The 24,117-nt window shown below is 36.0% G+C and overlaps 1 protein-coding gene across 1 annotated transcript in view; it reads right to left on the bottom strand.

Annotated features, from left to right (window-relative positions):
• The window catches only part of ZNF280C (zinc finger protein 280C), a 66,255-nt gene that overhangs the window by 20,431 nt on the left and 21,707 nt on the right, over positions 1-24,117 (bottom strand). Inside the window, exons 3-12 of the mRNA XM_030807403.1 lie at positions 23,939-24,085; positions 20,921-20,986; positions 20,684-20,820; positions 16,734-16,845; positions 13,652-13,822; positions 13,395-13,501; positions 7,789-8,009; positions 6,255-6,412; positions 4,965-5,065; positions 4,043-4,189 (exon numbers count right to left, since the gene is read on the bottom strand). Of these exons, the coding sequence (XP_030663263.1) occupies positions 4,043-4,189; positions 4,965-5,065; positions 6,255-6,412; positions 7,789-8,009; positions 13,395-13,501; positions 13,652-13,822; positions 16,734-16,845; positions 20,684-20,820; positions 20,921-20,986; positions 23,939-24,085 (1,367 nt within the window). The remainder of the gene's footprint in view (positions 1-4,042; positions 4,190-4,964; positions 5,066-6,254; positions 6,413-7,788; positions 8,010-13,394; positions 13,502-13,651; positions 13,823-16,733; positions 16,846-20,683; positions 20,821-20,920; positions 20,987-23,938; positions 24,086-24,117) is intronic.

Genomic DNA, 24,117 nt, shown 5'->3' on the forward strand with positions numbered 1-24,117 from the left:
TGCAATGGCATGACCTCGGCTCACTGCAACCTCCGTCTCCTGGGTTCAAGCAGTTCTCCTGTCTCAGCCTCCCAGGTAGCTGGGATTACAGGTGCCTGCCACCACACCCGGCTAATTTTGTATTTTTAGAGATGGGGCCAGGCTGGTCTCGAACTCCTGACCTCAAGTGATCCACCCTCCTCGGCCTCCCAAAGAGCTGGGATTACAGGCGTGAGCCACCGTGCCCAACTAATACATTTTTAAAATAATGTTTAACCAAAGAAACAGTAACTTGTTCCAAGGGTACAGAAAAAGTTAAGTGTTGAACTTCTTGACATGCATACTATATAGTTTTTGGGTGATATGAGGAATTTTTTTTCTTTTGAGACGGAGTCTTGCTCTGTCTCCCAGGCTGGAGTGCAGTGGCATGATCTTGGCTCACTATAACCTCTGCCTCCCGGGTTCATGCGATTCTCCCCCCTCAGCCTCCCGAGTAGCTGGGATTACAGGCATGCACCACCACACCCAGCTATTTTTTTTTATTTTTAGTAGAGACAGGGTTTCACCATGTTGGCCAGGCTAGTCTCAAACTCCTGGCCTCAGGTGATCCGCCTGCCTTGACCTCCCAAAGTACTGGGATTACAGGCATGAGCCACTGCACTTGGCCAATCTGAGGGATTTTCAAGGGTAACTATCTGTAATTTCTGCCTTTAGACCTAATGTCAATGTGGAGTATGAGTCTGCGGTGGAAGCTTGGGCTATAAATCAATTTTGGGCTCCACCATTTATTAGGGAATGTGACACTGGGCAAATTACTTTCTATAAAGCTTTGTTTCCTCATCTATAAAATGGAAACAATCATATACCTGCCTCATAGGGTGGCTGTGAAGATTAAACAAGATAATGCATGTAAAAGCACCAGTGGCTGTCAAATGGTAAGTGATTATTACATGTTAACTGCTTACTGCTATTATTAAAGAGCTAACGAGGATATTTAACACATGTGGAGTCTTTTGTCCTTTGTTAAAAAATGTATAAACTGCATTGCTAACTCCAAAATCACTCAAGACATAATAATATATTATTTTTAGGAAAAAGTTGCAATCAAAGTTTTCAAAAAGAATAAAATAAACCATAGAGTCAATAATTCTTATATAAAATTACACTAATGCCATCTCAATTATAAGCTTATAATATTGGTCAGCTCAGGTTTTTGAGTCTTTTGTGAATAATTATGCAAACTGCAAATACCTTCAGAGAAGTCTGATGATCCTTCTTATCAACAGAATCTTACCTCTTCACTGCTGACTGTTTACTCTTTAGGTACTCCAAACTTAACAAAAAAATTCAGCACCTGAAATGGACTGAATGCTTGTGTCCCCTCCGCCCCCAATTCATATGGCGAAATCCTAATTTTCAATGTAATAGTATTGGGAGGTGGAGCCTTTGGAAAGTAATTAGATTATGATGGTGGAGCTGTCATAAATGGGATTAGTGTCCTTATAAAAGGGACCCTAGAGAGCCCTCTCCACCCCTTCCCCCATGTGAAGACACAGTGAGAATATGGCCATCTATGAACAAGGGAGCAGGTCCTCATCAGACACTGAACTGCTGGTGCCCTGATCTTGGACTTTACAGCCTCTATAAAACAGAGAGAAATAAGTGCTTGTTGTTTAAGCTTCCCAGTCAATGGTATAATAGCATGTTATAGTAGCTCAAACAGACTAAGACAGCACCTGTGGCACCTCGGTGGTCCCTCAGACTACTCCCAGATGTGATGATTCAGCAGAAGGATCGATAGGACTTAGTGTTATACTCACAGCTATGTTTTATTACAGTGTAAGGGTACAGAGCAGGATTAATAAAGGAAAACGGTGTACTGGATAGCTTCTAGAGGATTACCAGGCGCCAACTTCTAAGAGCTCTATTCCAACGGAGTCACAGAGGACACACTTAATCCCTCAGCAATGAACTGCAGCAACATGTATATAATCCCTCAGCAATGAACTGCAGCAACATGTGTAAAGTGTTGCTTGATGGGAAAGCTCTCGAGTCTAAGAGCTTAGGTTTTTTATGAAGGTAAGCCACCAAATTTTCAGACGACTCCTCCCACTGCAAGAAAAGCAGGTGGTCACCATAACCGTATTTTTTTGTGTGAATTTTCTTGACTAACTGGTACAACATGGCTCAAGGTTCCAGGCATGTAAAACACTCTTATCAGTTAATAACACAGAGAACATTTTAGGAACTCAATTTCCAAGATTTAGCCAAGGGCCAGTTATACAAGCAGGCACTTCTGAAATTGTGCAATATTTGAGCAGCTCAGACCTGTTGGGTAACTCTTTCCAATACATAAAGCAAGTTAAGGCATACAACTTAGGGTATGAAGAATGACTACAGATCAGATAAACCAATTATAAGACACAGCTCACAAAGTGGGTTCACTATGTCTTTCTTACCTTTCTAAGCATGTTATCACTCCCTTCAAATCTACATCTATATCACTCTGGAGCTTAGTAAAGCACAGGGGAAAGAATTATGTTAAAAAACCCATAATTAGACAGTCAGAGATACTGCTTTATGTTCCATTCTTCTTTTCAAAATTGAAGGCCAAAAAATGAAATACAGACCACCAAGAATAGTGTTTCCCAAACTCTATACCTCAAGAAATGTTACTAGGTATTGTGCAAATACAGGGCTCAAAGGTTAAAAATGTTTGAGGACTATTACATACTATGTCCCTTGCTTAGAGATTTACAGTATCAGCATATTAAAAGCTCTGAAAAATCTTGTTGTTAAAAATAAACAAAAAACACCCCTATGAATTTTGTATATCCAGCCATTCACTAAATTTCTTTCACCAGAAACAAGTTAAGAGGGGAACACTTATTAACATCTGAGTGAACACTATTGGTGGAAACCCTAGAAAGATTTTGCCAAAGGTTTTTAAGGGTGAGATGGCCTACCAGGATACAAAAAAAAAAAAAAAAAAAAGACACTGATACCATCCAAGTCATAACACAGGTAATCTGAATGTGTTTGGAAATTCTATTTTTATGACTTTTTTTCCAATTAACAACTACAAGTTGATTTTATGATCATCCAATGACTACAATCAAGGGCCACATTAGTGCCAGTACTGAATGAACTTGCCGAGACAATGCAATCAATACTAAGAAAATGTAATGAGCTGATCAGTGAGGAGGCAAAACTTGATTACACGACCAGACTTAGTAAATCCATTGACTTCTGATTTTGGCAAAAGCACTATTGCTGTTTCAAACACTCAAGAATAGGCCCACTGTTTCATCAAAGTTTTCAGCCCACAGGATGCTCTAATTGAGGAAAAGAATCAGTAAGCATAAAATCAGAATTCAAAGGAAAGATGCAAGCACCAATACTGGTATCCCAGAAATTATATAGCAGAACTGGCAAAAGTCACAAAGTAAGTTATAACCTAAATATAGTTCTCTGGTATAGTTCACATATCTGGTCATAAGTGTTCTTGCTGTTTCCTTTGTTACTGGCTGCTACAAAAGTCAATTCTGGGTCACTGATGACAACCACATGTCTCATAATAAAAAGTGGGCTAGAAAGTAGAAATAAGATTTCAAGAGAAAGAGGAAAATACAAGGTTATGAGTCCTTAATCTTATGTTCCTCCATTCAAACTTATTCTTTTTCCTGCTCTTGATAAGCACCTTCAAAATCATCCCCAGTCCCACCACCCTTAGGTCCTAAAATATCTAACCTACATATTTCATGAATCTTCTGTTTTTTCCTCCACTTTGGGGTTCCTATTTCTAGCTATCTTTCAGAACTTTGACTATTTATGATTCTCAGTGTCACCAGAAAGCAAGCAAGGAAAATAAGTGAAAGTTTCACAAGTTATTCAGCATAAATTATAAATTGTGTCATTCAGAACAACTTTGCTTTCTGTCCAGAACATATCTAACCAATGTTCTAAGTTATAGATAGATATAGATGTAGCTATAGATCTATACATATAGATCTATATCTTTTCACTAAGACAACATGAACAAATAAGAACTGCTTAATCTCACCTGATGCTTCATGTAATGATTCATGTAGGGGGTTGCCATTTTACTAACTTTGAGGCAAAATGGACATAGCAAGTTCTTAGTGTTTTCATGGGCTGCTCTAAAATGAGCTTCTACATCAGAAAATGTTGATGATCTAAACTGGCAAACCTAGAAATATAAAGAAGGCTTAGTTTAACTTGAAATTTTATAACTTCTTGCAATTACATCAAAGTAGCAATAACGGGTCATCTGTTTGGAAGAACATGTACTACTAGTCCAGCTCTGCTGCCTATACAACCAAGAATCGTATTACTGCAAGTAATAAAGATAACCTTTGAAAGATATCTTTCAAAGTTTAGGCAAATATTCCAAAACACAGTAACACTCTCTTCATCTTTTCAAATCTACCACCCCCTATCTTGATGTGAATTTTCAAGCTCTGCCAAATCTTGTTCTAAAAAGTTTTTCCTGCTATATAAAACAGAGTATTCTCTTCTTTAGATTTTAAATAGCATCCATGCTATGCCAGTGTCAATTTATCTTCATCTCACTTCCTCATTACTGGAAGCCACTTCAAATTCTGGAACACTGATCCCAAAGCATTTAATTTGGTTTTCTATAACTAAGAGATTTTCCTATTTCTCTAGCATATCTATAATTTTCCCTATATGATAACCCACATATTTGTCTTTCTCTAGTAGGGCATTTCCTCATCTAGTGCAGAGGTCAGCAGACTACAACCCACAGGCAAAATCTACTCCACCCCTTTACTTATAATGCATGAGTTAAACCCAAGGGGGTTTCCACTAATGAAGAGGGTCTTCAATTTTAGCATAGTAACTATTTTTATTTAAATGGCTTTAAAAAATCAAAAGAACAATACTATTTCATGGCACATGAAAATTAAACAAACACTTAACTACACAATAAAATGTGTGTGTACCTGGCAAACATATGGCATTTCACCAGGTTTATGGGTGTCCTTCATATGTTGTAAAAGAATACGCTCTGTTTCAAATGATAATTCACAGATTTTGCAAATAGCTGAAAGTGGAAAAAAACACATTATACCATTTAAGGATGTATATAAAAAAAGATTCATTTTGTACATCCACAACAACAAGTAATAATAATAGTAGAATAGTGATGTGGTTCTAACAATTCTATAGCTGTTGACTCTGTAATGCTGTTCCAAGGATATATTAGCTTATTTAATTCTCGTAACATCACTGAGGAAGGTACTGTTATTTGTATTCCTATTTTTCAGATGAGGAACCAGAAGCACAGAAAAATTAAGTTAACTTGCTTGAGATCTCACAGCTGTAGTAAGAGCCAAAGTTGGAATCTGAACCAAATCTGTCCGCTTCTCAGACTCTAAATCTTAACATTGTAGTTAACTTTTGTCTAAAGTGTAAATCAAGACAATTGATTTCAAATTTGAAAACCATGGAATCTGGGTGTTCTAATTTAGTCCCCTACACACGATGCATGTGCCAAGGAAGTTTCCACTAATTAACTGTTTATAAGAAAGATTTCAATTATTTTATTTTATTCTTTTGAGATGGAGTCTCGCTCTTGTTGCCCAGGCTGGAGTGCAATGGTGCCATCTCGGCTCACCGCAACCTCTGCCTCCTGGGTTCAAGTGATTCTCCTGCCTCAGCCTCCCGAGTAGCTGGGATTACAGGCATGCGCCACCTCGCCCGGCTAATTTTGTATTTTTAGTACAGATGGGGTTTCTCCATGTTAGTCAGGCTGGTCTCTAACTCCCGACCTCAGGTGATCCACCCACCTCGGCCTCCCAGAGTGCTGGGATTACAGGAATGAGCCACTGCGCCCGACCAAGGGACTTCAATTTTAACAATTTTTTTTCTTCTTTTTTTTTTTTTTTTTTTTTTTTGTAGAGGCAGGGTCTTACTATGTTGCCCAGGCTGGAGTGCAGTGGCTATTCACAGGTGCAATTGATCATAGCATTCTATAGTACTGAACCCATGGGCTCAAGTGATCCTCCTGCCTCAGCCTCCTCAGTAGCTGGGCGTATAGGCATGCACCATCACACTTGGCTTTAGCAACACATTTAATCTAAGTTTATAAAAGTTATGATTTTTTTTTCAATTTTGCCCTCAAATTACAAAGTCTACTTCTTATTTTTTTCTGTCAGAATTTTTAAGGTTTCCTCACAGTTCGGATGATCAAAGTCAATAATATTCAGGATTCCAAAGAAACTTTCACTTACTAGAAAACTCATGGGGAGTGTGTGTACTCTCAATGTGGCACTGCAGTTGGAAGGGTGTGGGATATTGCCGGTAACAGTGCTGGCAGGTGGTGTGGTTTTCCCAGCTTTCACTGTTCTGCTTCTCAAGTTCCAAGTGATGTTTCATGTGGTTCATAAACCTACAAACAATTTGCCAATAAGAGCAAAAATTCAGACTTATAACCAAAGAAAAACCTCACAAATAAGTCTCTGAACCTAAATTTTTAAAAATGTAATTCTATGACTCAAAATAACATCTCCAAGGCCTGAAAGCCCTCTAGAAAAGTGTGTACTTTAAATAATTTCCTTTCATTAAGTGGCTCAGTAAGGTTTTTTTAATCTTTGTTTTTAAAATAATCCATTAATGTAGTAGTATGAAACATCACTAATTTGCTGTAACACTTTATTATTATTTTAGATTTAAATTTTTTTTTTAGCAAAGAGAAATAGCAGGCTTCTTTTCCATACATGAAATACTATTTATATTTTAAAATAAAATACTGAAAAGGATGGAAAAACTACCACCAAAAGCAGCTACAGTGAAGAGACAAATCTTTGAAAGCTTTGAAGGTTTCAGCTGCTCAAAAGACAAACTGCTGGTATATTTTTATTTGTGTCTTGGTTTCTAAATGCATGCAATAGCAATTTTAATGCCTATAATTACAAGAACGTTTTGTTTTATCTAATTATACTGGCTTACTGTTAGCACAAACTATTCATTTTTCTTAGCAGGTTGTGCCCTTTGTAGCACCGTCTATTTTTCAGTTTTACCTTCTGCTATTTTAGCTTCTCTAAAAGGCTTCTGAATAGAAGGAACTATGATGTTCAATGGCAGAGAGTACAATATAAATGGACATACCATTTTCAAAGGGCTAAAACTTTTTGCTGAATTTCAAAGTAAAGTTATTCAATGTAAACAACAATTTTAAGACTGGGTCAACCACTTACAATTATTATGAATCACTAAAGAAAATAATCTTGAAACAAAGTGATAATGTCATCAACCTACATAGCAATCATTGTGAAGGCTTGGGTTTTTATCTTTTTTCACACCTCCAAAACACTTCTCTTTGGTTTTGGTAAACGTCTGAAATTTATTTTAAAACTGAAAAATTTGAGCTTTAAATAAGGTTAGTATGGAGGAGGTCATGCTGCATAGGGTTCTTCTTGTGACATGAAGAAAAGTAAAATTCAAAGTCAGTTAGAAAATATAAATTTCTCATGAAACCGCCTAGTTCAGTAACAAATGTAGGGAAAAGAAGTAATTTTCCCCTAAATTAAAATACATTTTGTCTTTTCTTAAGCTATCTGAAAACAATACAACTAGGTGGATCCTGGAGTCAAACTCTTAAAATACAAGAAGGAACAAAAGCTTTTCAACATTATAATTTGCCTCTGTTCTTAGTAGAAAATATTAGAATTACTTACCGAGGATGGCAGAGCAAATTAAAGATACTATATTCTTATCTGTCATATCCCAACTTTCAAACAGAAATAAAAATAAATATTTACATACCTAATATTATTTTTAAGAACTTTCGAGCAACTGAAGCATTTAAAGGTTGTGTAAGTCTTTGGCTCTTTCTCAGTGACTCCTTCATGCCTTCCATAATAAAACTCATTGACTAACATGATCAACTTTCCTGTCTCTGAATCAGTCTTATTGTCTTCACCACATGGACGTTCTGATTTAACAATTACTCCCAAAAATTTAGTTATCATGTCTGGACAACAATGCTGAAAGAGGAAAAAAAAAATGAGCCTTGTCTATAGCTCTTTTAAAGATTAGATACCAAAAAATGATTGTGTTTACATCTAAGGACAGATGATATAAAACTATGCTTGGCAATGTATCTAGAAAGATACTCACCAAAATTGTGGCTTCCGTTTTTATATATTCTAAAAAAAATTCAAACAATAAACACCTACTATCTTAATAAAGGAATAACTTCAAAAACAAATTGAATACCTTAAGATCAGGGACGTTTATACATCTAATATTTTTTCCTTGCAATTTTTCTTTTTAGATGTAAATATTTAATAATTTTTTTCTTGGCCCAAAATCACCCATTTCATATCTGTGTCAAGATACAGCTTACATGCTTATACACCATTGGTAGGAATGTAAATTAGTTCAGCCCCTGTAGAAACAGTTTGGAGATTCTCAAAGAACTAAAAATGGAACTACCATTTGACCCAGCAATCTCATCACTGGGTATATACTCACTGGAAAATAAATCGTTCTACCAAAAAGACACCTACGCTTGTATGTTCATTGCAGCATTATCCACAATAGCGAAGACATGGAATCAACCTAGGTGCCCATCAACAGTGGACTGGATAAAGAAAATGTGGTACACATACACTATGGAATACTACACAGCCACAAAAAAGAATGACATAATGTCCTTTGCAGCAACATGGATGCAGCTGGAGGCGATTATCCTAAATGAATTAACACAGAAACAAAAAACTAAGTATCTTATGTTCTTACTTATAAGTGGAAGCTTGTAAGTGGAAGCTAAACATTGGGTATACACTGACATAAAGATGGAAACCACACGGAGGTCTCCAAAAGTTGGGAGGGAGGGAGGAAGGCAGGGGCTGAAAAACTTCCTATTGGGTACTATGTTCACTATTTGGGTGACAGGATCAGTAGAAGTCCAAACCTCAGCATCATGCAATATACCTTTGTTAACAAACTTGCGCACGTACCCCTGAATCTACAATAATTTAAAAAAAAATAGCTTAGGCTGGGTGTGGTGGCTCATGCCTATAATCCCAGCACTTTGGGAGGCTGAGGCAGGTGGATCACGAGGTCAGGAGTTCGAGACCAGCCTGGCCAATATGGTGAAACCCCGTCTCTACTAAAAATACAAAAAAATTAGCCGGGCATGGTGGCACGTGTCTGTAGTCCCAGCTACTCAGGAGGCTGAGGCAGAAGAACTGATTGAACCCGGAAGGCGGAGGTTGAAGTGAGCTGAGGTCGTGCCACTGCACTCCAGCCTGGGTGACAGAGCAAGACTCCATCTCAAAAAAAAAAAAAAAGCTTAAAAGGTAGTTTTACATGCCATTATGTATAAGCTTGATTATCAAATAACACAGTAATATTTAAGTGAAGCCTGGTTGGAACTAGACTTTGAGCATAGCTAACCTGCCATTCTCCAGACTTACCACGCTAGAAAATGTGTGGGACACAAAGAAAGAAGCATCAGTTACATTTTGAGTATCTCAACATATTCTATCTAGAATGCCTAAATATCTGAAGGGGAAATCTACCTCATGAATAAAATCAAGACATCATATAAACTGATCCTAATGTGGAATACTTTCATACATAAGCCTTTTTTATCCAGTGAGATAAAACTAATTTATTTATTGTGTATATTTTACAGTTGTAGAATTTCTCTAGAAGAATTCTCTAAGAATAACTGGAGAAAAAAATAGGAGAAACTATCTGAGAAAGGGTTAAAATCCAAAATATATGAGAAATTCCTATAATTCAATAGCAAAAAACCAAATACACTAATTTAAAAATGGGCACAGGAATTGAATAGACAAAAGAAGACTCATGAGTAGCCAACACGTATGTGCAAAGGTGCTCAACATCACTAATCATTAGGAAAATGCAAACCAAAACTACAATGAGCTATCACCTCACACCTATTAGAACAGCTATATCAAAAAGACAAAAGATAAGTGTTGATAAGAATGTGAAAAACGGGAACCATTTTACACTGTTGATGGGAATGTTATTGGTGCAGTCACTATGGAAGACATGGGAGGTTTCTCAAAAAGTTAAAAATAGAACTATCATATGATCCAGTAATCCTACTTCTGTATATATGCCCAAAGGAATTGAAATCAGAATCCCAATAAGACATCTGTACTCCCATGTAGGTAGACTTCATTGCAGGGTTATTCATAATAGCCAAGACATGAAAGCAATCTAAATGTCTATTAATATACAAATGGATGAGGAGGATGTGGTATATACATACACACACACACACAAATGGAATATTATTCAGCCATAAAAACAGAAAGAAATCTTATCATTTGCACCAACATGTATGGATTTGGAAAACATGCTAAAGAAAATAAGATAGTCACAGAAAGACAAATATTACATGATTTCTGTTATATGAAGAATCGAAAATAGTCAAACTCATAGATGCAGAGAGTAGAATTGTGGTTGCCAGGGGCTAGAGGGAGGGGAAAATGGGAAGGTATTAGTCAAAAGGTACGTAGGTTCAGTTATTCAAGATGAATAAGTCCTAGAGATCTACTATATAGAATAGTGCATATAGTTAACAATACTGTATTACATACTTAAAAAATTTGGCCGGGTGCAGTGGCTCACGCCTGTAATCCCAGCACTTTGGGAGGCCAAGGTGGGCGGATCACCTGACGTTGGGAGTTCAAGACCAGCCTGACCAACATGGAGAAACCCCATCTCTACTAAAAATACGAAATTAGCTGGGTGTGGTGGTGCATGTCTGTAATCCCAGTTACTCAGGAAGCTGAGGCAGGAGATTTGCTTGAACCTGGGAGGTGGAGGTTGTGGTTGTGGTGAGCCGAGATTGCACCATTGCACTCTAGCCTGGGCAACAAGAGTGAAACTCCGTCTCAATTTGCTAAAAGCATAGATTTTCTATTGTGTTCATATCACAAAAAGGTAATAATAATAAAGACGGTAGGAGGAAACTTTTGAAGGTGATCGTTATGTTTATGACACAAATTGTAATGTTTTCATGGATGTATACTTAGCTCCAAACTCATCGAGCTGTATTCATTAAATACAGATTTTTACAGGTCAATCACACCTCAATAAAGTGTTAAAGACAAGACTACATACTAAATAAATACTAAATAAGGTGTTAAAGACAAGACTACACACTAAAACAAGAGTGGAAAACAAAAGAAAAACTTTCCTAAAATCACAAAGTGAAAGACTTTAAAAAAAAAAAAGGACAAAGAAAGCATAACAAAACATTGTGACAAAACTAAGACCAATTAAACCTATCAGACCAGTTAAATTTCTCCTACCAATGAATATACATGGGTTTAACTCAACTTCTAAAAGAATAGAAGTTTTCATATAGGATCACAAAAGAAAAAACTCTGGTGAAAGCAAGAAAGAACAAAAACAAAGTGATTTGGGAGGGCTGAAAGTAAAAGGATAAGCAAAGAATATAACAGGCAGGTGGAAACAATAAGAAAGCAAGGGTTGTGAGCCTGATATAAAACAAAAAGCACTAAACAAACAAAAAGGACACTATAAAAATGCTAAAGGGTGCACCCACAATGAATCATAAGAGATGGATACATCTGTGTCCTAAAGAGCAATACCATGAAACAGAATTGGAATGTATCAAGGGCAATAGTGGTAATGTGAGACTTGGATTCCCCTTTCCCAAACACACTCAGGGAGGTGGAAACAGCAAAAGACTCAATACAGTTTTGCATCAGAGTAAAGACATCTGTATTTGCAATTTTAGAATTCCTTTTTTGTAAAATGCCGAATTTTAATAAAAATTTGCCAATCTTTGAAATAGTGAACAATTCCTTTTTCTAAGTTGCTTCTTTGCTTTGCACTCTTCTCATCACTTCGTTCCCACATATAATCAACACTTTTTTCTTGCCTCCTTTGCCCCTTCCTGTCATTTACATTGGGCATGCAAAGAGAATACAGACTATCTTTATACACACATAACAGAATACTGTAATATCTACGAAAATATTTTAAGTGGCATGTTACCTTAATCCCATACTCCATTGGTACTGTGAAAATTACCTAAAACCTAATTTCAAGAGCTTCCTATATTAATAGAAAGTTAGAATTCATTTATAACTATATAAACTATATTATGGATTGAGTTAAAACTATCATTTCATATGAAATGCTCCAAGTTTATTTCTGAGTGTTGAAAATTAAAATGTAAGACTAAGGTTTTCACAGGGTAATGCAACATGGATATGTCACCATGGGCAAAAAATAAGGTAAACAAAAGGAGCTTTCACTTTACACAAAAGAATAAGCACGTAATAAAACACCTGCTTTACAGGAAGTTTGAAGAATGGCATAATTTAGTCAATAAAATATTCCAATTTGTACATTATTTTCATTTAAAATTAAAATGCAGGCCAGGTGCAGTGGCTCACACCTGTAATCCCGGCACTTAGTGAGGTTGAGGCCAGTGGATCCACTTGATGCCAGGAGTTCGAGACCAGTCTGGCCAACACGGCAAAACCCCATCTCTACTAAAAATACAAAAATTAGCCAGGCATGCTGGTGCTACGTGTAATCCCAGCGACTCGGGAGGCTGAGGCAGGAGAATCGCTTGAACTGGAGAGGCAAAGGTTGCAGGGAGCCAAGATTGTGCCACTGCACTCCAGCCTGGGCGACAGAGCAAGGCTCTGTCTCAAATAAATAAATAAATAAAAATAAAATACAATATGCATACACTGTAGTGCATATGAACTTAATTAAAAAATTTAAATTGATACATAATGTTTATAAATTATTATGGGGTACATGTGATATTTTGTTAAGTGCGCAGAATATGTAATGATCAAATCAGGATGTCTGAGGTATCCATCACCTCGAGTATTTACCATGTCTCTGCATTGGCAATATTCTAAGTGCTCTCTCCTAGCTATTTTTCACTCTATTTTGCACCAAACATTACAACTTATTCCTTCTAACTGTATATTTGTGCATAATAACCAACCTCTCTTCCTCTTCCCCTACCCCTCCTCACATACCCTTCCCAGCCTCTGGCAACTATTGTTCTACTCTCTACCTCTATGAGATCACCTTTTTAGCTTTCACATATGAGTGACAACGTCCATTAGTCTTTCTATGCTTGGCTTATTTCACTTAACATAATGGCCTCCGGTTCTATCCATAACTTTATTTTACAAATTTCATCATTGGAAAGGATTTTAAAATCTTATATAATCATTGTGAATATCACTTTTAACTTGTTATATGGAAATGCCAAAATGAGGTTTCTTATCTAAATATCTCGATAAACCAGCATTTACTGTATATCAATTTTTAATATTTTCAAGGATCTATAAACATTTTTAACAATTGAACTTTGAAAAAAGTTTTACCTTCATGTGGTATTTCAAAGGATCCAAAAGATTGAACTGAACATTGCACTTTGGACAAGCTCTTAGGTAATCTGCTCCAGCATCATATGGAGATGAGGTATTTGTACCTACAATAAATTAAGGACTTTAAAGACTCAAATTCATCTTTTTAAAACCTTAAATGACCACTAATAATGGTTTTAAAATTCATCACAATTTCTAAAATGTATAAATAAATAATACTGTTTTTTTTTTTACATGCCAGATTTCATGTTTACCTTTTGACAGCATAACTTGGGAGGATGTCACTGGAGGAGAGCCAGTTAAAGGCAATGAAGTGGAGGGATTTATCTGAGGAACATCTTCACTGATCTTTGGTTTTTTTGGAGTAACACTGTTTACTTTAGAAGTAGAAGGATGTTTTAAAACACATGAAGTATTTTTCATACCTACAAAGATTTAGTGAGAAAGATATTTGTAAATATTTCAGTATGGAATATTGCTTATGTAAAACTGCTACCAAAATGGCTTTACATTTAAAATTGAGCAAAAACAGTTTGGAACTAAGTTAAAGGTAATATAATTTAATAAGCATATCATACAAATGACAATAAAGAATGATTAAAATTTATATGAGCAAGCAGAAATTGCACAGCTACTACTATGAACTACATATCTTTACTTCACAAACTTTATATACCAAAATTCTAAAAATGCTTTCAAATAAAGAAAACAAACAGATATCATGAAAAAAGTTAGACCAAAAAATTCCAAGCTAAATAAAATAAAGTTATAGCACAGGCAATACTCTAAGTTTCTACACATCAACTTATATTTAGATGCTTAAATGCATTTGAATTTGTAAAATATTTAAAACATTTATTCCAAATGTTTAGAGAAACACTTTTAAATGTTTTTTAAAAAACTTAAGATGTGTAATGGAAAATTCAAGTTGGTTCTTTTTCCACTTAACAACCTAACTGGTGGTTTAAATTATCTTGTTTACTTCCTATATACAAAGTAGAAACAACTAATCTTGAATGATAATACCTCACTCATTCATATGAAAAGGTTTAGAGTTAGTATAATGACTTTCAAAGTATGTTCCCCTTAATCCAATTAAGGGTCTATCTTAGAAAAGATAATGGGTATGTCAGATAAAGAAACTCTGCTTTTATGTTTTATTAATTTCTGCATAAATTTGATTTGAGTAAGAATTTCATTGCTAAAGATAGTTCTGAGTTTGAGAGCCACCACCTTAAAGACCAAAGGATTATATAATTCAGAGCATTCCCAAGACAAGTGGGGCTATTTAGGCTATAACCAGACCCAGCAAAAGTGATTTTCGAAAATAATGTACGATTGTACTTTGTGATAAGGGTTCTAAAACTGCATGTCGTGTTTTAAAAGCTCACAACTGTACATTAATAGGAGAAGCAGTAGAGTAGACATATGCCAGGAAAGTATTACATTAGTGGGTTCCTCTGTTAAATCTGTTTCATTCTTTGAGATAAAAATGATTTTTTCCTTAAACAAAAATGATTTTTTCCATCCTCAAAGCACATAATTACTGCCAGCTATATTGAAGGCACCTAAGACCAATTTTTGTGTAATCGCTAACATTTTTCTGAGATGCTTAGGTTACTTGAACAACCAATGAGTGCTAGTACTTTGGACTAGGCAACTGATTATATAACCAGCTGGATAATAGACTGTTTTAATATATGCTTATTCAAGCATGATAAATCTAAGTTAAATAAAATCAACCTGAGCTCAATAGTTTTAAATTCTGACCCTTTAGCTTACTTATTTGTGTTGTGTTTGGCTTGCAGTGTTCCCTACCTCAACTCTTCTTATCTGTGCTAATAAAAATCCTATCCTCATTCTTCAAAATCAAGTTCAAATCCAACTTTCTCTAAGAACTCTCCATGATCATCTTAGACAGGAGTCTATTAATCATGCTTCTGAACATATAGCACATATTATCATGCATGATTATCATTCTAACAACTGTTTATTGTCAAATCCTTTAAAACTGATAATGCATTTTTCACTTTCCACTTATTTTATTTGGGCCTCAAAAAAGCCCTGAGATAAACAGAACAAGAATTAAAATTTAATATCCAAATGGCTCATTTCAGGTCTAGAGAATAAATGCTTTATGTGAGAAAAATGAAAGTATTTTAATAATGTGAGAAAACTGAGGTATAAAGAGGTTAGATGACTTGATAAAAGCCACAGAAATCTTTAGAATAAAGGCTTAAACCTGTACCTTCCCAATCAACTATAATCCTATTTACTATTCAGGACAAAGTTCCACTCTCTGCTGTATTAATCTTAGAGAGAGAGAGTAGGAGTCACTGTCTTTACCCTTTAGAAGCTTCAAGAATTCAGACTTTTTCTATGAATAAAGATCACGTGCTTTGCAAAACCCGAGTTAAAACAACTATTTTATCTCCCTGTTTATTTCGGTTCTTGGCCATTTGACTATCTAGATAAGTGACACCTAAATAGGTGAGTATCAAACCAAGTAATATCAAAATGGGAAAATATTTTTGGCATTCATATAATTTTTTTGTTTTGGTTTGGTAAAGGTTATACACTAATTTATGAGTAAATAATTACATACGCAAAAAAATTGTGTTCCTCTTTCCATTTAGTGAAACATATCAAACTAGCTAATATAGAGAACAGTAACTGCTTTGATTATAGGGAATTTTTCAATGAGACAAAATTCCTTTTTAGCATACTAATTTATTTTAGGTTAATGAAGAACTTTGTTATGGTGGATATCAAAGAACTGTACACTTCAATTGGAAAATTTCCATTATTACTTCAAAGTATATTTACTGAGTACTTACCATGTGGAAATCACTGTTTCTTTAGTTCTTTCATTTTACAATACTACTCTATAATCATATTTAACTATCATATCCACATCATTTATTTGAATAGACATTAGCATATTGAGAAATCAACTATAACCATGCACCTTTTCTCATGTTAAGTGTCTTCCAAATAATTACTATTTGTTTTCACAGAGTATTTAAGGCATCAGGGGACTTCCTTGACTCACAGAAATTATATTAAGATTGTTCAGTCCATGGCTGGTTCCAAGTGAAAAAGAGTGCAAAGAATATGTGCTAGCCAACTTAATAGAAATAAATAAAACATTCTATTACTAAATACAATTTTATATATCACCCAAGAAAGGCATTCAGGAATGATTAGCTCTATTCCATGTTATAATATATGAAAAACTTAACATGAAGGTATGGGCTTCAAAACAGAAATTCAATTCCATATGTATATTCAACAAGTCTCTTTTTATAATTTTTATGAAAGAGTGCTAAACCAAACCTTCTCTAAAAATTGCTGGTATGTCTTGGGATGGTGGTAGTGATTCCTGGGTCGAGCCAAACAGTAAAACTGAAGAATTATCCGATCCAACTTGTGAATTCTTTGTAAAATCCTGTAAAAATTTACAATTATTTTGTTTCATAAACTTTTACAGAGATAAATTTAGCTGTATGTCAATACTATAAAGAATCTTAATAACTCAATTACTAATATGGTATAAGACACAAAGGTAATTATTAGTCTCTGCCAAAATTAGCATCTACTGGGTGAGGAGTATATGGGAACTCTGCATTATTTTTGTAATTTTTCTGTAAATCTAAAATTAGTTTGAAATAAAATGTTAAAATTTAAAAATAATATTACTGGCAAAGTAGAGGTTATGTTTTGGAACAACTTTTCTGCAAGGAAATTTTAGCAGTATCTATATCAAGGGCTTTTTAAAAAAAGTTCATATTCTTTGGTCCAATTATTCCAATTACTCCATTTCTAAGAATCTATGCTAAAGAAATGAAAATGTTTAATGAAGAATGATTTATAATAGCAAAAATTGAAAACCTGTATGTCTAACAATAAAGAAATGACTAAAGAAATTAAATGATACTATCCATAACATCATGTTTTTGGGAAATACCCAATGACAAAGAACAATGTTCCCAGTACAATGTTCAGTGAAAAATGAGGAATAGATATCAAATATGTATTAATATGGTCCCGATATACTCTAATGTCACCCTAACCATCTACAGAAAACAAAAATCAAAATACAGTATGTATTCTTCCCTGTCTCTTTTCTAACCTATCCCTCCTTACACGTTACTTTTATAATGAGGATATAAAGATTTTGCTTGCTTGTTTTGTGCTTACACTTTGAGAGATGATTAGGTTTTAGACTATGACTTAATTGTAACCAAGTGCAATCTTACCACAAAGTAAATATTTTCTCTAAATATTTTTTATTTAAAAGTTTAAAAGTGGAAAATATTCATTTGCAATTTCCAAAAATAGTTAACAGAAGTTCCTCTGAATAAAGGTAGCACCTTTCAACCTTTTCTAAGGTGACATCTCTGATAAATTAAGTATCATAATTTCAGAAAGCAGACACATTATTCAACAGATAATCTGTTAAATAATTCTCCAATTGGGAATTTCTTATGCCTCATAAAATATTTCAGAAAGATAACAAATATAACAGTAAGGCAGACTAGGCAATAGGCTGAGATTCACAAGACCTGTCCATTTATTTAACTATGTTACCTTGGGCAAGCCACTTCTGAGCTTCAAGTTATTTACCTTTCCAACTGAAATAAGAGCCACTAATAATTATGTATTTAAAATGTACTTGCCTCTTTCACAGTACATGTATTATATTAATAGTTGTCATAACAGTACTAATAAAGACCTAATATTATCTCACATTTTATAAATACGCAAACTAAAATTTCTTGTAGTTAAGGTTCCCAGTACAACCCAGCCTGTTACAGATGAAGGAGCTGGAATCAGAACTAAGGTCCGCCTGATTACAAAGCCTGTGTCCTTAAGCTGTATCTTTAAAAGAGATAATAATAATACTCACTTTAAAAGAGATAATATAATACTCTCCTTCCCTGCCTGAAAGAACTGAGATACAGATAATGAAATACATTTAAATTTTTAAATAAAATTTCCTTATGTAGGATTCTCAATTCATTCGAGAATATTTGTCTGTCATTCTCAACTCTGGCTGCACATTACAATCACTTGGAGAGTTTTACAATGTCAACACAGTGAAGAGCACAAATGTCTACGACAATAGTTTTAACCTCACAGACCCCTGAAAGAGACTTAGAGAACCATAAGGGTAAACCACTGCTCTAAGGCAGTGCTTCCATTTAAAAAGCACATACTTAATGGGGCTGAGTGCAGTGGCTCACGACTATAATCCCAACACTTTGGGAGGCTGAGGTGGAGGCTGGCTTGAGGCCAGGAGTTCAAGACCAGCCTGGGCAACACAGTGAGACCCCCCCCAATCTCTAAAAAAAATTAAAAGCCAAATTAGCTGGACATGGTGGTGCATGCCTGTGGTCCCAGCTACTTAGGAGGCTGAAGTGGAAGGATCACTTGAGCCCAGGAGTTGGAGGCTGCAGTGAGCTATGATCATGCTACTGCATTCCAGAGTGGGTGACAGAGCAAGACCCTGTCTCTAAATAAATAAAGTATATGCTTAAATGTATAAATGGATGTGTGTATATGCATATTTTTAAAATTCTGGGTTAACCTGGATTGAAATACCAGATCCATCATTTACCAGCTGTGTCTTTGAGTGAATCATTTATCCTCTCTGAGCCTGAGTTTCCTCAACTATAAAATGGGAATAATACTAGTGCCCATCTCAGCTGGGTGTGGTGGCTCACGTCTGTAATTCCACACTTTGGGAAGGGGGGGGGATGGATCACCTGAGGTCAGGAGTTTGAGACTAACCTGGCCACCATGGCGAAACCCCGTCTCTACTAAAAATACAAAAATTAACTGGGTGTGGTGGTGCGTGCCTGTAATCCCAGCTACTCGGGAGGCTGAGGTAGGAGAATCTCTTGAACCTGGGAGGCAGATGTTGTAGAGAGCTGAGATCGCATGACTGCACTCCCGCCTGGGAGACAGAGCAAGATACCGTCTCAAAAAAAATAAAAATTGTGCCTACCTCATAAAGATGCCATAAGAATTAAATAAGATTAGCATAAAGACTTGTACATATTAACAGGCCGGTAAATGTTAAGTATTATCATTATTACTTTTACTAAAAGTTTTTAAAGCTAAACTATGAAAGTATGTTTTCAGAATAAGCAGCAATAATGACTTCAGAACACTCTTTCCAATTTAAGAACACCTGTTTCAGTTTATTAACTTAAAAATGTTGCCATTATGCATTCTTCATGTTGCGATACATTTTAATTTTTTATTTTGTTGTTGTTTGTCTTTTTGAGATGGAGTCTCACTCTGTTGCCTGGGCTAGAGTGCAGTGGTGCGATCTCGGCTCACTGCAACCTCTACCTCCCAGGTTTAAGCGATTCTCCTGCCTCAGACTCCCAAATAGCTGGGACTACAGGCATGAGCCAACACGCGTGGCTAATTTTTTTGTATTTTTAGTAGAGACGGGGTTTCACCACGTTTGCCAGACTGGTCTCGAACTCCTGACCTCAGGTGATCCACCCACCTCGGCCTCCCAAAGTGCTGGGATTACAGGCATGAGCCATTGCGCCCGGCCTTTATTTTTTTATTAAAGAGAGACAGGGTTTCGCCATGTTGCTCAGGCTGGTCTCAAACTACCGAGCTCAAGCAATCCACCTCCCTCAGCCTCCCAAAGTGCTAGGATTACAGGTGTAAGCCACTATGCCCAACTTGATCATACTTTTTCACTCATATTTAGATAGTATAGTTTTCAATACTGTATTTAAGCATATTAGCTGATTAATATGTTGGATAATTCCTGCAGTTATTATTTTGGGTTTTGGTTGAGTTATATCATAAAGATGGGGATTATTTTTCTACTGAAATGGTAACTAGCTATGATAGTTCACAATTTTTTGGGTTTGTGTTGGCTTTTGTTTTTTTCTTGAATCAGGATCTCATCCTCTCACCCAGGCTGGAATGCAGTGGTATGATCTTGGCTCACTGCAGCCTTGACCTCCAGGGCTCAAGCGGTCCTCCCATCTCAGCCTCCCGAGTAGCTGGGACTACAGGTGGTGTACCACTATGCCCAGCTTATTTTTTGTATTTTTGTAGAGATGTGGTCTTGCCATGTTGGCCAGGCTGGTCTCGAACTCCTGGGCTCAAGCGATCTGCCTGCCTTGGCCTCCCAAAGTACCAAAGATTACAGGCGTAAGCCACTGTGCCCGGCTGACAGATCACAATTTTAACTCAGTATTATAATAGCCAATGTGTCCCTGAATTAATTGTGTAATTTTATAAACACTTACAGGTTTAGACACATTCTCAACAGTAACAGAGCTTTGTGAAGATTTAGATACAGGATGAAATCTAGGCGAGGCAGCCACTGGATTTGATGGTGGGTCTCTGCAGCGTTGACTTGCAGTCCTGAATATTTCAGGAATACCTGTATTTTAAAATTACACAACATATTGAATATATTTCTATACAACCAATTATATCAAAATATTTCACTTTAAAATTGAAATACTACAGTAATACTGTACCTGGACTGTGTGGCTCACTCTTTATTCCTTTTGAAGATGAGCTGGAGTGGCCTCTGTTCAAAATATCTATAAAATTATATTTATTTTAAAATTTGTTATGTGAATGAAATATACACTAATAGAAAAATTCCTCCAAAAATATATCTTTGCATAACCAATAATTGAAGTATATTTCTTTCCTTTAATGGTGACAGGGTTGTGTACAGATACAGATTCCCGTGACTTGAAATCAAACCCTTCCCCAACCCTGTGCCACATTCAGACCTCTAAAATCTGGAAGTTTCATGATGGGAGGGCTAACTGGATTAACTTTCTGTACCATTACTCTTCAGTTCTGAATAGGAAATTATCAGATTACAGACTAAATTAAACCTGGAGTTCCAGAGTATCTGATTAATGTAAGGGGTTTCGAATCTATTACTACGCTAAAACTCAGTTTGAGCCTCACAAAACCCTCTGGATCAGTTTAAGATTGCACACCCTCATACCCATATGAACTCCGTAACTTCTAGGTTACTGAGAGGTCAAATTGAAATCTGGAAGAATAGTGATTTGCTTAAAATTGCTTATCAGGAAAAGGTACAAAGCATTAACAAATCCCATAAAACCTCAAAAATTTTCCTTTTTTCTCTCCTAGTAGAAAATAACCAGATCCCAGCCAGGGGCAGTGGCTCATGCCTGTAATCCCAGCACTTTGGGAGGCCGAGGCGGGCGGATCATGAGGTCAGGAGATCGAGACCATCCTGGCTAACATGGTGAAACCCTGTCTCTACTAAAAATACAAAAAAATTAGCTGGGCGTGGTGGCAGGCGCCTGTAGTCCCAGCTACTTGGGAGGCTGAGGCAGGAGAACGGCGTGAACCCGGGAGGTGGAGCTTGCAGTGAGCCAAGATTGTGCCACTGCACTCCAGCCTGGGTGACAGAGCGAGACTCCATCTTAAAAAAAAAAAAAAAAAAAACAGAAAAGAAAGGAATCAGATCTCATGAAACAATTCTATTAAGTGAAGGGTCACACCAAAGTAGGGTTGCTTTCTGATTACAAAAATGCAGTACTCTATGAGTAAACATTACAGAAGTCTTCTAAAAGAAAAATCTCCTCAAACAACTTGATAATGTCTTCATTCAGAAATTCAAGATAAATATTACTCAACCCACTAGGAGCTATTTTTACTTTTTGGTGGTTATAGTCTACCAATCACAAGTTTTTTCCTCTCCTTCCCCTGCCTTCATTGTAGTTCTATATAAACATTTAGATGAGATTCCATATGCTAAAATATTTTATAGCTCACAAATAAAACATCAATAAAATCACTTAAATTCTGAGTTATCAATATAGAAAAGAAATTCTAGTGGGCCCAGTACCCTTTTTCATACAATCTCTTAAAACGAATACACATTGTTTTGGTTGAGTACTGCTAAGTCATCTACAACCAATATAAATCCAACTTGAATCTTAATTGTCATGCTTCAATAAGATGATTTGAGTAATAATTTTGAAATATGGTAATATTTCAGCATAAAAATTGTCACAGTGACTAGAAATAATAAGAGAATATTCTATTCTACTATCAACAATAAATATGCCAAATATATCTAGCTCATTTAATAATTTAAGTGGCTCTCCACTTAGAACCTCCCAATTTGCCACAGCAAATGATATTGAGAATTCAATTGGCTAAATTATTCTGCCTCTGATAAAACTGAGTAGAAACGCTATTCCAAGTTTATAGCCAAGAGAAGTAAGAACTAGGCTTTCAGAAAATTTAAAACTCATCTCTTAACCACACTATTACTCATTGCCATGGTAAGAAAGAAGACTGATATGCTGGCTACATTCCTTGACTTCTCCAGGCCTAAAAAAAGTAAATAAAATGAAAAAGGATCTGTTTTCCTCTTTCTCCTGAAATTCAGTTATGTTGTCCCTTGCACTTTAGACACATTTGAGGACTTTTTTTTTTCTTTTTTTGAGATATAGTCTTGCTCTGTTGCCTAGGCTGGAGTGCAGTGACGTGATCTTGGCTCACTGCAACCTCTGCCTCCAGGTTCAGGCGATTCTCATGCTTCAGCCTGAGTAGCTGGGACTACAGGCACGCGCCACCATGCCTGGCTAATTTTTTTATCTTTAAAGTAGAGAGGGGGTTTCACCATGTTGGCCAGGCTGGTCTCAAACTCCTGGCCTCAAGTGATGTACCCACTTCGGCCTCCCAAACTGCTAGGATTACAGGGAGGAGATATTTTAATAAGCATCACCAATATCTTCACTTTAACATTGTAATGTCAAGTCTAATTACTCTAACAGAAATCTAACAATCCACAAAGGTACTGGACATGTTTTGCTAGAAAGCCATAAAGATTTACGTGTGCTGACTGCCTGCATTGTCCAAGTATAGCGTTGGAAAACCAGGCCCTCCCTCTTTCATGAATATAAACAGTAGTTGTGGAAGATGGGTGTAGCCAGAGGCTACAGCACATGCTGGTAGACAGACCAGAGATTCTATAATCATGCAGCACCTATGCATTTTATAGTCATATATCAAGATGATACTTTGATGAGGCAGTTGCTTAGACATTAGAACCCCCATCAGACACTAACATAAACTTATTTAGCATATTAGGATATTTTAAGAAAAGTATTCCAAACACTTCCTTTTCTGTACATCTGAGTTTAAGGGAGAAAAAAAAATTAACAAATAAACAGATAGGCTACTTGGTTCCATTAAAAATTATGATTTCCAATCTCAGAAGGCTTACAACGCTGTTCAGGTCATCTTAACCCTCAATTAACTTAGTTATTTCCTTTTGCTCACATCTGATATTTTAACCTCTCACCTCCTTACTCTAGTCCCCAACTACATTTCCGCTTTGATTCTCACAAGTTCTTACTGACCTTTACTCTCCCTCTTACCTCTAACTCCTTACAGAAGAACAACAGTATCAAGGACAGATAAGGTATCTCATATATTTTCCATTAGAAACAACCATCTTATGAAACGTTACTTCACTGAAAGTAAATGCTTACTTGAAATGGCTGGTTTTGAACTCGATATCTCTCTAACAAAGATCAGTTCATCGTCATCCTCATCCTGAGTTTCTTCTACTTTCTTCTGCCATGGCTCTAGCTCTTCTTCTTCACATTCCATAAAGAGTTCTGCCATTTTTGAAATGTCTAATTTTCAAAAGGAGAGAAGCAAACTATTT

The sequence above is a fragment of the Nomascus leucogenys genome, chromosome X (assembly GCF_006542625.1).
Source record: "Nomascus leucogenys isolate Asia chromosome X, Asia_NLE_v1, whole genome shotgun sequence".
Taxonomy (NCBI): Eukaryota; Metazoa; Chordata; class Mammalia; order Primates; family Hylobatidae; genus Nomascus; species Nomascus leucogenys.